Below are 14,355 nucleotides of genomic sequence, written 5' to 3' on the forward strand. Positions count from 1 at the left end.
GGTGACGTGACGCATGGCTTAACGCTTGCTGTGTGTAACGCTTGGCTGTGTGTAAGACTGGCGCATGGGAAACCAGGGTTCAATTCCCAGGGGGTGCGATGAGATTCATCCAGTGGGGGTCTTTGGGCAAGAATCTTCACCGTACTGGCTAACTATGTAGCCACAAGGGGGCCCAAGCCTGGGCCTTCAAAATACAGGGTTGTGTCAAAGTGCATTCTGCCACACCACCTATGGGATTCAGTGAAAGCTGATTTGCTTTGGCGATCGCTGAAGGGAGACACTGAAAGATGACCTTAAAATAAGTTAAACTAAGAGAAGTTATTTTGTAGTTAAAATCGTAATTTAAATGATTTGATTGTGACCAATGAAAACATCTCTGAGATTGTTTTGTTTATTTTCATTCTCAAAAAGTAGTTTGTTTAGTACAAGTACTTAGTCTACAAAAGTAAGGCAGTATACTTAAAGTTGACTTTTTATATTTACTAAATTGTACATTTAAAATGTTTCAATTTAGTCTAAAGAAGTATTCAGTTAGTATACTCCTACACAACACAAACATGGCCTATACTTGCTATACTCATACTCAAGTATTCAGTATTCTTAATAAAATAAAGTTCAAGTGTATTGCTTTTTACTTTTTTCCACAGCTGTTCTTTCTTGTTGTTTGACTCTAAAAAATTATTTTTCCTCAGAATGACTCAGTAAAAAAATGAAAAAGCTGAATCTTAAACTTGTCAATCCTCTCAGACCTGTTTTGTTGTAAAATGTAGAAACTGAACACAGCACAGTTCAACTCCCTCAAATATGAGCCAGGTTTCCCAACTCGGCCCTCAGGGGAAACGTTTTCTGCATGATTTACTGCTCCCTTCAAACAATCAAACATAACTGAGCTCGTCTTCAAGCCCTGCGGATACTTATATGAAGAGAGGTATGGTAGGAATTACCCACCTTTAAACTTCTATTCTTGCACTGAAAAAACACACAAAAAAAGACTTGAATACTTTTACAGATATTTATTTATTCTTACAGGGTTAAAAAAAATCAACTAGCACCAAAAATATAAATCCATGACTTAAATAACCTGGTAAGAACTGGAAAAAAGACTGCTGACAGAAGCACTAAAACAGCAAAAGTGTTGGTTCAGATGGAGGAGACATTGGGCATCTTCCTTTTTGTTTTTTTACTTCAATCATGTTTATGTTAAGTAGTTCTTGTCAACTTTTTAGGATTGTTTATTGTAGTCTCCGATTTCTAACTCTAAATCTGCAGATTCCTGTAAAAATCAAATGAAAGACGATTAGAAAAAAGGGCAGTACGATGTTCGGACTTAAAAGACCATCAAAACCTTCCATCCGATTGCATTGGAAAAGCCTCCCTCTTTAATAAAATGTTTGCATTAAAATTCACAGATTTGAATGTAATATGGTGCGCGATTGTGCCACAATAACAGCTTACATCACTCATGGCGTTAGTGCGTGCATGAATGCCCAAACGAACTTACTGCACCTCCAGCCAAACTTTGCATGATGTTACTACAACAAGGTATTGTCCTACAGAAATGCAAAACGAGCAAATAATCTAGTTCTGTTATTTGTGCCATGTAACATGAAGATAGCTTTGAAGAATACATTTAATCCCATTCTTAGGTTACAAATTCCTGCTAAAAGCCTGAAAAAAGACTGCTGACCAAACTATTCATGCTCACCTCTGCCTGTTTCATCGGTGCAGCAGCAGTGTTGGTAAAGATGGAGGAGACGGAATCGAAATCAGAAGGCTGCATAACCAACCAAACAAAAAATGACATTGACCAGTGTGGAACGCAAACCTGCAGTTTGAATCTAAATATTCAAATATGTGTAAAAAAAATCATTTACAGACCAAAAGGGTACATCAGTAAGTCTGTGCTAAAGTTAAGCTTGCATAAAACAACATTTATTCGTCTTCTGCAGAAATTCCTGTTTGACTGGGAATGTTTACCAAAAGATGAGTACATCAGTGTGACACTTGAAGTGTGAAGGTTTAGCTGCATTGCTGTGAGTAAGTCAAATGTACTGAGGCCTTGGACTAACAAGTCAGACACTCTTCTGCCAGAATTTACCACCTGTTGAGCTTGTGTTGAGTAGACCTATAGAATCAAGCAGAAAGTGAAGATGCCCTGGGAGACAATTTTGCGTAAGAAATTTTTATTGAGTTTTTGTTTTTACTTTTGTGATTGGGTCTTTTTAGACTTCAATAACTTTTTGTGATTTGCTGTTGATACACAAGTGACTTTCATGTGTTTATCTTTGTTGGATTTTTTTTTCTGAATGTGTATTTGGTATTTTTATTGATTTTGTCATTTATTTTTCCAGTTGTTTGCCTGTGTATGTATTTTGTAGTTCTTAAACGTATGGAAGGAAAGGCAGTTGAACAACTACAAATCGTTCAAATTGTTTATTTCAATGTAAAATCGGCTATACTTTTAATTTAGTCCTTTTGCAGCTTTTAAAATGACTTATTTTCTATTTTCTGATAAACGTGATCTTTAGTTCTTTAACCGCTTTATGCTGTAATGAACAAATTTAATAAAAAACTAAAAAAACATCAGTCTATGTACAGTATTTTAAATATTTCAGTTTATTCTTTTAGCTAAATTTAAAAAATACAGTGTCTGCTGCTTAAGAAATAGAAATAAACAGTTTTTAGTGCTTCAAACAAATTTTAATCAATAATAAATGGTTTTATGCTGTAAAATATTTCAGGGTTTGCAACAACTTGAGCTGCTTTTGTAATAAATCAAGAATAACTATTTTTTATTTAAAGTAGAAATGTTGTTTTTTGATACTTATAATTGCTTTTTATTTTTGTTTCTTATAGGTCACTTTCTTACCTTTCTCCAAATTAGTTTCCTTTTCACTATTACTTTTCTCATCTTCAACTCCTATATTTCAATCCCTGAAAGGTATCGTAATTACACAAGTTATTCATTTTGTTCCATTTTGAAGCTTGTATGACTATTTCCTGCTTTTCATGGTGGTTTTTGGTAGCAAACCCAATGACAGCAAGAACCTGCTCATTAACTTGTCACAGTGCAACGCCTGGGAAACGCACAAGAAATGGAAGAGCCTGAACTTTACGTGAGTTACTCTCTTTTTTGTTTTTGCAAAAAGATTGTCAAAGTAGACAAAGAATTTGAGCACACGATAGGACATTATTCACCTGGTTTGAAGAACTGGTTTGATCTAAAAGAAAGCTGTGCACAGTAAGTGAGGAATTTTCAATTATAATGAATCTTTTTTCATCTTAAAGATAAACTGTCAACATTTGGCAACACTGAAAATAACCATTACTTGCATTCAGTATATTGCATATCAAGCAATTGCTTTTCTTTTATTAAGACGTGTATTACATTGATATAGAGAAGCAAACATTGGTGACAATAAAAAGTTTAATATTTTGTTAAATTTCACACACACACACACAAATCACGTCTTCATGCTTCAGGTAATGTCTCAAAAACCCAAACTTAAAATGAGAAAAGCATGACATGTTTAGCTGACAGTGTCACAAGAACAGGTAGACGACTGAATCCAAATGCAGCAGGTTTATTAGCTCAGATAAAAGTCCACAAGGCTAAATCAGAGTCGGGCAGGCAGGAGTCGATAACAGGCATGCGATCATCAGAGAAGAGACAGGTTGGTCAAATACCAGGCGATGGTCGGGGCAGGCGGCAGGCAAACAGGGTCAGGAGACAGAAGATCAGGTCCAGAAATGACGCCGATAAGGAAGGCAGTGTGGCATTAACAATATTTTACATTGAGCTTAGCTCAGTGCAGTGTTTAAGTATGCTGTGGTTGTTTGAGTGAATGAGAGTCAGGTGTGCAGCATCCAGAAGTGTGGCAAAAACTCTGGAGATGGTTCCCACTGGTGACCAGAGGGGGAGACAGAATTCTGACTTTAGACAGACAGCAGTTATTCTGTCTCTGTCACTTCTGGGAAGTGCTTTACCTTCCCAGAACAAAGAATTTTTTTAAAACATTTGAACACTGAACATTTTTTTCTTTTGAAAACATTTGAACATTGGGCTGTACAGTAGCGCAGTGGTTATTAGTCAAGTCCCAATTCAAGTCCCGGCTGGGGGACCTGAACCAGAACATCAATGCGGGACCTTTCTGTGTGGAGTTTGCATGTTCTCCCTGTGCAAGCGTGGGTTTTCTCCGGAGACTCCAGCTTCCTCCCACTGTTCAAAAACATGCTTCATAGGTTAATTTGTTACTCTAAATCACATATGTCAAACTCAAGGCCCGGAGGCCAAATGTGGCCCCCCCCCCCATGTCATTTTATGTGGAGTCGGAACAAGAGATGCCAGAGGACAAGCATGGACAGAATCATCACTTTAAAAAGTTATAGTAAATAAATAATAAGTTATTTGACATTAAGGAGTAGTTACATTTATTTTTCATTACATTTAGTTACATGTATAAGTAATATCAGGCCCTTTGAGGACAGCCGCCATGCTGATGTGACCCTCAGTGAAAATGAGTTTGACACCCCTGCTCTAAATTGTTCCTAGGTGTGAATGTGAGCGTGCGTGGGTGTGTGATTGTGGACACTACCCTGTGACTGACTGGCTACCTGTCCAGGGCGTCCCCAGCCTTCGCCCACAAGTTGTCAGGATAGAAATAGTCGTTATTTTCTTTAATACTTGTGATTGCTAAAGTTGTAAAGTAATAAAATAAACCATTTTATCAGCATGAACGCATGCAATGTTTTTTTTTTTTGTCTTTATTTTTTATTCATTAATTTAAATTGTATTTATTATTTTTTACAGTGTTTCAAGAAATAGAAGTAGACATAGTTAAGAGCCACATAACTTTTTGTCTTGCAACATAAGATGAGCTCTGCTTTCAATTCATTATTTTTGAAAATACATCTATGTAAATATGAGAAAAACGTTCACAAAATGTACAATATTTGAATGTCATGTCCTATATGTATTAATAAACATAATGTAGAGAAACCAAAAATATATGCACATTACATTTTTTTTGGTGAGATTTTTACAATATTTACTGAAACGTTTTCCATATATGTCTGGATTTTGAACTTAAAGCGAATGTTAATTAGTATTGATTTACATGTGCAAGTCACTCCTTATCTGCCTTTTTTTGTTTCACAATGAATTGAATGTTAAAGTAGATGAGCAAGTGTTTTTAAAAAACAGGTTTGACACTTTTACCATTTCTGGAGGGCATCCGCTGCAATGTTGATGCGAGCAATATTTGGTTTCAAAGTCTAGATTTAAAAGAACAGCATCCACAGTCTGAAGGTAATATGGATTACATTATAACTTTTTTCTGAGACAAATATTTCTATAAAAAAATAAATGTTGTTAAATTAGAGCTACGTGGGAGCCGAAAGAGCTGGTTCTACCCCCGGGGCCCCCTCCAGTTAGAAGGACATTTTTTGCATTTTAGGAGAAAAGGAAACTGCTGGAACAGTACTTTGTGTTTTCGAAAGACTGACTTTTGATTGATTTGGTAGATACAAATACAGGTGTTACAGTTTTTTTCCACCTGTCACTTTGAGCAGTGGCATAGACCACATACAGTGTGTTCTAACACAAACTTTGCACAAGATCATTGCCGTAAAATGAAGGAAATTAAAAGACAAGAGGATCTTGTTTGTTTTTCCTGAGTATTTGCATAGGAGTGGAAAAAAAGTAAAATAAAGTAATGAGTAGTGAATTATTTTTAAAACAAGAATGACTAAAGTAATTTTATTACAATTTCATTCACTAAGTAAAGTAATCACTTTTTAGAAGTTATTTACCCAACACTGAGTGTAACATTGTTTAATGTGACAAATACCATTTTTCTTTTTTCCTTGTCTATTGATTCTGATTTCCAATTCTAACTAAAAGTATATTATTTTAATTTTCATATATCCAGTAAAAAAACACATAGAGGAAGCATTCAAACATGTATAAAAAGTAAAAATCGCTGTGTGATCTGTGAATCGTTGATTTTCATTTCTGAATTGAAACAGATCACCTCCTTAGTAATGACCTATGTTTGAGATGCTGTCACTGTTTTGATCACTTTTTTATCATTTCTTTTGAGATTGAAGCTTTTCTCAAAGAAAATATATATGCTTGAATTCACATATAAGTTTTATTTTTTTGAGTTTTAGACTCATCTCTAAACAGGTCAGTCTCCAACTGTCTCTTTGGTTCACTCAAATTTACAGCTTTGGAGCCCTTGGCTGTTAGGGAGCCATGAGAATTTGTTTAAACAAACAAACTGTCATTTTGAAACAAAGTGTGTTGTTTGTGACATGTTAATGTGACAAGTAGGGGTGTAACGCGTCGCTAAAATAAACTTCGGTTCAATTCAAAATTTTATAGGGCTCGGTTCGTTACATTTCTGTTCGGTACTGCTGTTTAACAAATCTGCCTGATATAAACTGCTATTGTATGAACGATTATTTTATTGTTATTTATTGTGTGGGTTTTGGTGCCGGACACCTGAATTTCTCCCTCGGGAGATTAATAAAGTTTTTATCTATCCATGTATCTTTTTTCAGTACAAAAAAACTAAGGCAGAAAAAATTTACTTAAAAAATGCATTTATTGGTTTTACATCACAATAAATTGACCTATGTAGGTGATCTGCTTAATAAAATAAGAAAAGCTATTAACTGCCAGGAACCAAAAACTTGAACGGAAAAACAAATATTTTAATTGCACTTTTTTTTTTTTCTTGTCGACCCGATTTTTACAGTCGGTGATGCCGTTTTAAGTTCGTTAACAGATTAGATGTGTTACCTATGGCATACGCTATCTTTGTGTAACAATGTCAACACACAGCATTCGACAACAACAGCCATTAACAAAAAATGTTGTTTGCATTGCAATGTGCCTGCTTTGTGCGACACATCTTTACAAAACGAGGTTGCAGGTTTGACACTGCAACTCTAAAGTCTTGCCCAGCAGGTGCTGCTGCGTTTATGGATCTCTCAGACTGTCATTTTGAGCACTGTTGTCTGGGAAATATTTTAGAAAGAATCCTCGCAGGGAAGACAGGCTTTTTGAGACATGGAATTATTGTGGTGGTGCAAGAATTATTCCTTTCAGCAAGTTCACTCAGATTCTTAAAGAAATCAGTGTTTCCTTGATCAAGTCACCTGCTGCACATGTCCAGCTTATGAGTGAATGCGCTGATCTTGTCTGCCAGGTGAGAGAGCTGTGTGTCTCTGCCTTGAAGCTGAAGATATAAATATTTCAGCTTTCCAAAAATATCGCCGAAAAAGGCCAATTCATCAGAAACTAATCATCTTTAAACTTGTTGGCAATGTCATACATATCTTCCACCTCTAAAAACACCAGCATTTCTTCTCTACAAAGTGCAACACAAACTAAAACAAGTGGAGAAAGTTTAGAAACTTATATTTTGTTTAGCAATCAGCTATTGTATTTTATAACGGATTTTATGTTTTGTACAATTATGAGGCCCGTTGAGACAACTGTGTTGTAATATTGGGCTGTATAAATAACATTGAATTGAATTGAACCCCTGCCATTTTCTCCTAGGAAAGGATTTTTTTTTAAATTTTGTCTTAAAATGGCATCATCATAATTAAAAGACCACTGGGAATACTTTGAAAATAGATTAGAGGATTAGAGTAGGACTATAATGTCGGGTTTTATTCTTTTTCTTTTTCAGCTAAGAACTGTCAAAAAACTTTGACATTGAAAGATACAGTATTTTTAAAACAAATGTTTTTCTAAAAGAAAAATGGTGAACGGTCGAACAGTCATAACAATCGTTATGGTGAACAGCATTAGGCTGATGTACGGATCAGGCAGGAAAGGCAGACTCGGATTTATGTGTTGTTCATCTGCATTGTTGTAGCATCCAGGTGTCTGTTGATTTTGTGCGATGTTGCATGAGAACAAAGAAACAGTTGTTGCTGCACGTTGATCTGGAAAGGTTCATAAAATTCTAAATAGTTGGACGCAGTAATACATTGTTTGGAAGGAAGTTTGCAGTCGGAAATTTATATAAAAAAATTTAAAGGATAAAACATAATGTTTTTAAGCATAAACTAAATAACAAGTGTGTTCAAGAAACAGATTTTTTTTTTCAATGAGATAAATAGCAAGCAACATTTGCCTGCAACTGTTGTTGCTTTCCTCAAATTTTTTTTGGTGCTGAATCCAGCTTTATTCGTTGCATTGATTGAATATGTCCATTCACCCAAACTTCACATTTAGTTGTTTTCTTGATGCAATTTTTCTCATCCAGTATTGCCAGAACTACAAAGCTTTTTCTGAAACTGGAGGATTTTTTCTGGAAGGAGTATGTGCCCTTGAAAGGAGCACGCTTACCATATAGCATTGAAGGAAATGGTATGTTGATCTCTTTAATTCATCTCAAATTCTGGGCTTTACTTAGCAGTCTTGCATGATTGAATTGGGTTTAAAATTTTAATAGAAACTGGTGTTTAGAAAGATTTAAACTCCTAAAAGATGAAACACCATGACGCTTTCTGTGTGAAATGAGGATTTGCATAGTTTATTACTTTGACCTGTTTTAATTGCTGCATTTTCAGAGTTGATGCTGCTCAAAATTCTTGCTGCAACTGCAAATTATGACATGCCAGCCCACATTGAAAAGTGAGTTTCTTATTTTGTACTTTCAGCTTTACAACTTACAACAAAATAGCTTTGCAACTTAGAAAACTAATTATATCAAACTCTTCTTTTATTCTTCTCCTCAGCCTTGAATGCAAAAGATGTGTTGTGGTGGGAAATAGTTATGCCATCAAAAACACTTCCTTGGGAAACACAATTAACAAATATGATGTTGTCATTAGGTAAGCATCCTGGCTTGTGACACCAAATCTTCAATTCTCACTTCTTTCTATGTTTAGACTCGTTTCCTGTAGGTATAGCAGTGAAAATATCAATATCATGTTGGTCAAAATGTGCCCTAATACCTAAAGCTTTACTGTTAACAATTTTGTACACTGTTTCTACTAGTACTAGTTTTGATCATTTCTTCATTGAATGTATAAAAACATGGCCCTCAATCAGTTTGTTAATTAAACAAGTCCACTGTGTAAAATAGTTAATGCAGATACAAATAAAGCTGACAAAATATGATCTTTTTTTACAAACGTTGTAATTAGTAATGCTTTTTTTTCAATACAAAATATGCAGAGAAAAACCATGTTTTCTTAGCAATTGATGGCCTTAATTAAGGACTAAAGTGAAGAAGAAAAAAAGATTATACACACAAAAAAAAATCTCAAATGTGTTTATTTATATTAATAATAATATAAAATATATCTAAGTGTATATAGCTTAGTTTGTACAACAGCCAAACTATCCAAATGCAGGAGGTTTATTAGCTCAAATATCAGTCCACACACCTAAATCAGGGTTAGGCAGACACATGCCATTTTTATTCATCTCTCAAGTCTATTTTTGTAAGGAATTCTGTGTTTGATTTTTAACCAGTGTTTAAACATTGAACTCTCATTGTCATAATTTCTTACTTCCAGGTTAAATAATGCTCCGATTAGGGGCTATGAGGAGGATGTGGGGAACAAGACCACCATAAGGATATTCTACCCTGAGTCGGCCTCCCCTGACCCAGGGTTGAACAATGAGGCGGACACACTAATGGTCATGGTGCCTTTTAAATCACGGGATCTTCGCTGGCTTAAAGAGATCCTCTATGACGAGAAAAGGGTACAGGACACTTTTGTCTTTTTTCTTTGTCTTCCTCTTAGCCAGGCCATTTAAGTCAACCAAGGGAATAAAGACCATCAGTGGCTCTGACTTCAATGAATTCTCCATTGCAGACATTTTTTTTGCTTTTGGAAAATAATGCTAATGGTTGCTAGGTTATCACTAGCTAATTTGCATATTTGGTACTCATGTAAGTGTAGAGAGATTGCCAACATGATAGAAAGAAGAAATATCCTATGTGCCCATGAGACTAGAATAAAAGGGAGCAAACTGAGTATCTACGGTGTGGATTGAAAGGGTGATGAAGGGTGATGTGTTTGTAGCTTAAGCTGAAAGTGCTCTGTTGAATGTTATCAGTGGTTGGGCCTTTCCAGGTAGGATCTCAGGTAAGGGAGAAGGAGATGGATGAGGTGATCCAGGGTATTCCTAGAGAGGAGAGAGTGGTGTTTAGAGCAGACTGAAATGAACCTATGGGTAAGATATATAGAAATGATGAGGAAGTGATGGGCAAGTTTGGACAGAAGGTAATGGACTTTGCCAAGAGTTGAAATAATAGTGGTAAACCGAGTTTCTAGAAAAACGGGGAGCATGGGGTGAGATGAGAATAGAGGAAAGAGCACACAATTCATGTAAATCTTAGTGAGTACAAAGTTGTGGCTGAGGAGAATGAAGTCAAACAGCAAAGGGTGGTGTTGTGAGAAAGCAGGAAATCAAGTGGTGACAGCTTCTCTGTGTCTTTAACCCTTGTGCTATCCTAGGCACTTTAACATTGGGAGTTGGGTCATCTAGACCCACTAGACAGTGCTCTGAACCTTTTTTCTTCAATGATTTGTGATCTTCACTGGTGTCCATGGATTACATGAAATCTTTCCACCTTTATCCACCATTGTTATGGTAAGAATAACACGTCAATGTGAGGGTGGGGTCATCTAATATAGCACAAGGGTTTTAATAGAGGAGTTGAAACTGGCTTTGGAATAGGTGGAGGTAGGTCTCAGGTGCGATCTGTGATTGTCAGCAAGAAAGAGAAGGTGTAGAAGACTGTAGTCCTTTGTTGGTTTACAGACAGCAGAGCTGAAAACGAGTTTGTCTTTGGGAGTGACAAGAATAGATACGATCAGGAATAAAGCCAACAGAGGAATAGCTCATGTTTGAGGTTTTGGAGATATAGCAGGAAAGCCTAAGTAAGATGGTCTGGACAAGTCAAGTTGAGTGACATTGATTATTTTGGTAAAGTAATGCTGAAGTTAGAGCTGTAAAAAGAGGCACAGAGGAGGACCATAGAGGATTTTCAGAGATATAGATGTATAAGAATTAGGAATGATTGGTGTGAGCAAAGAGAATGCACAGGAAATGATTTAATGGAGGCAGATGATGAGGATCTTGTGATGACACCTAGAAAGAGCAGCTGAAAGCCAGGGGAGAAAAAAAAAACAAGTGCTCCCATAGGGTTGTAAAAATCTAAGTTTTGGTTGCAGATTTTGGCAGAGAGAACAAATTTGTTCAAGCAATCACACACTTCTTTTATTTTGTTCTTCTGCCTTTTTAAGATATATATTTTTTATCCCTTTGTTGTTCTTCAAGGTAAGGAAAGATTTTTCGAACCCCCCTACCCTAATCTGGCTGGTGGACAGCAGTAAAGTGAGAGTGTTGGACCCACATTTCATGCATCAGACTGCAAACAAAATGCTTCACATCCCTTTTCCACCAAATAAGGGCCGGGTAAGGGGTTGTTTTGAACCCTCCCCTTGGATGGTCAGTTTTTTTATTTTCCCCTTGGATGCAGTTTTATATTTTTTTCCCTTGGTTTAAAAAATTAAATCTATCGGTTAAACTCATTCAGACGTTGTTACTGTACATTTTTTACAGACTACCTTCCTGTTATCTCCATTCTTTTAAGTAGATGGGACAATGAAATTACTTAAAGTACTACTCATCATTTTTACATTCTAAATTAAATAATTTAAACAGGTTGGTTTGTTAGTCCTTTAACCCTGAAAATGTGTCAGGCGACACCTAAATAATCCACACCTTTTCCCAACTATAACTCTTCAACCATTTACGGGATCAAGTTGAAACAGTTTTTGCTGACGTGGGGAAAATTGGCTTTTCACATCTGCTTTGTACCTTTATGCATCATAAAGAGTTGCGTAACAGTGCAAAGGCACTTTTCTCCATGACTGAATCCGCTGATTTGATTGATTGCACAAGCACTATACTATTGTGTCGTGTTGCATATCAACACATGGCTGCTTTTCTCTGGATTCATATCCACTGGAATTATATTAATTTAATAAATGCTTGGAAAGTTCAGAAAGTTGAAAGTATGTCAGCTAAAAGTTTGGGGTGAAAGGGTTCAAATAACAAAGATTTTTGTCGATTTAGAAATTGAAAAACAGATTGTGCCCTACGACAAGCTGTTCAGGGTGTACCCCGCCTTCACCCAACAGTGGCCGGGACAGACTCTGGCAATCGCTTCACTCCAGAAGGGAAATATATTAAATTAAGGAACTGGATGAATAAAAAAAAGATTGTGGATTAGACAGATTTTGAAATGCATCAAATTAAAATAGTAGGGCCTCTTGTCCTCATCAAGGTTAAGAAACAGATGTATAAGCTTTTATTCAAAAACCAAATGTTTCAAAAGTGTTGATATCTTATTCAAGATCCCCTAATGGATCAAAAGTTTGATTCCTTGTTTTTGACTGAAACGTGGCAGCCCAATAACTTTTCAGATTGTGGGATTGTTTACATCCATGAGCCCCGTAATTTTTTATGGAGGAGGTTTTGCAATAATTTTCCGCAAAGCGTTGGCAAGTCTGATATGTCTTCTTCCCTCGGATTGGTAGTGATATGTAATATGGTGTCCCTTTTGATTAATGGAAGTGCCACATGTTTGTAAATTGATCATAAAGGAGAATTATGCATTCTGGAACCTAAACCAGTGGTTCCTGAAAATAGTCGTAAACAATGTAGACCGATGGATTGATCAATCAACAAATCAATCAATCAATCAATCAATCAATCAATCAATCAATCAATCAATCAATCAATCAATCAATCAATCAATCAATCAACCAACCAACGTCAGTATTTATCAAAAGTTAGTGTTTCTTACCAAAGTTGTCAATGTTTTTGACAACTAATCAAACATCTTTCAAAGAAAGACGGCAAGAAAATTGTGCTTGACTTTTTAGAAAAGGTCAAGAATTTTCTTAACCTTTTCAAAAGTAAAACTTTAAAGTTTGTTTGCAATTTACAGCCAGATGTGGTATAATTTCAGTACGGTTGCAAATTTATTTACAAATTGTAATCTTTCACCACATTGGAACAACATTTTTTTTCTTCAGTAACTCTAGTTAAACATTAAAATGTTTGCTTTAATTGTCTTTTTGTTTGTTTATTTTGATATAAACATTGTACATGTTAAAATACATTCTTTACGAAGATGTTCTTCATACACTCAAGCCTGCTGTATGCTGCTGTTTCTTGCAGCGCTATTTTCATCCCACCACAGGGCTTCTTGCTGTGTTTGTGGCTCTCAATTACTGTGATGTGGTCCACCTAGCTGGATTTGGTTACCCCCCAAGGAAGAACCTTCAGCAACCCATACATTACTTTGGGCAGCATACTATGAAAGCTATGATGGTGTGTTGGAGTCAACCATAATCTTCTAATTGTGACAGTTAATTTGCAACAGTATTAACCTTTTTTTCCTGTCTTTTCAGCACTCTCCACACGAAATTGGCCGTGAAGGCCAAGCCTTAACAAGGTTGGAAGAAATAGGAGCCCTCATGTATCTGCACCCACACCTGTGACACACTTGCTGCTCCTTTTCAGCGGCCCCTATTTCATCTAAAATATCAAATATTTTAAATTTGAATGCACTATATGTTGGTTTTGGTTTGCTTTTATGACCTTAATTGAATTTTCTTGCCTTGAAACTTACAGACTTTTTTTGTGAACAAAAATACTTTGAAACAAATTAAGGGTGGCCAATATGAAGGGTTTACTGTGATACTAAAACCAAGCACTCTGTCTGACCTACATTATGACCTATTATGGCTGCTTTCCCAGTACAGCATTTTAATTAAATTGTTGTTAAGTAGCAGCTTCTTTTTTCCCTATACCTTGGATTTGTGGAGTCTGTGGGACATTTTTAATTAATTTTTTCAAGGGGTTACAATGTTTATACAGCTCTTTTGTTAATGTCATTTAAAACAGTGTAATTAAAGTGTTACTCAAAGTACTTGTTTGCTGTTTTAAAACTTTACACACTAAATGTCACATTAAAAGACAAGTTAAGTAAATCTACCGACCGACGAACTGACCTACCTACCTTCCTATGTGAAGTCAAAAACTCAAGCTGACAGCTCTTATTTTTTTCCAACAACTGGAATTGTAAGTGACAATGTGATTGCAAAACGTGTTTCTTGTCATTTGTTCATTAACCGTTTAAATATTTCAAATTAGGCTTTAGTCATGTCTGAAGTTTATTGTTTTTATTTCATTTAACTCTCTGCAGATTTTAATTTTTACACAGGAGTTTTTTTGTTGCTGTTTGGTTCTAAAAACGTATTTTTCTTGAAATTTGCTCAATAAAAAAATGCTAACTAAAC

At 35.7% G+C, this 14,355-nt stretch overlaps 1 protein-coding gene across 3 annotated transcripts; it reads left to right on the forward strand.

Moving 5' to 3' along the window:
• Positions 1–1,985: 1,985 nt before the first annotated feature.
• LOC101171510 (CMP-N-acetylneuraminate-beta-galactosamide-alpha-2,3-sialyltransferase 4-like) lies at positions 1,986–14,355 on the forward strand. 3 transcript variants are annotated; one of them, XR_013647167.1, is made up of 10 exons: positions 1,986–2,172; positions 2,857–2,941; positions 3,027–3,116; positions 8,286–8,389; positions 8,593–8,656; positions 8,761–8,856; positions 9,547–9,736; positions 11,321–11,458; positions 13,254–13,384; positions 13,465–13,604. XR_013647167.1 is itself a non-coding variant. In XM_004075905.4 (10 exons), the coding sequence occupies exons 1-10, from the start codon at positions 2,151–2,153 to the stop codon at positions 13,552–13,554; spliced, it is 1,032 nt and encodes a 343-aa protein (XP_004075953.2). In that variant the 5' UTR covers positions 1,986–2,150; the 3' UTR covers positions 13,555–14,355. The 3 variants fall into 3 exon arrangements, 2 of the variants coding, with proteins under 2 accessions (XP_004075953.2, XP_078785861.1); XM_004075905.4 differs by having other exon boundaries at positions 13,232–13,384; positions 13,465–14,355; XM_078929735.1 differs by lacking the exon at positions 11,321–11,458 and having other exon boundaries at positions 13,232–13,384; positions 13,465–14,355.

This window comes from Oryzias latipes, chromosome 13 (assembly GCF_053564925.1).
Source record: "Oryzias latipes strain Hd-rR chromosome 13, Olatipes_Hd-rR_3.1".
Taxonomy (NCBI): Eukaryota; Metazoa; Chordata; class Actinopteri; order Beloniformes; family Adrianichthyidae; genus Oryzias; species Oryzias latipes.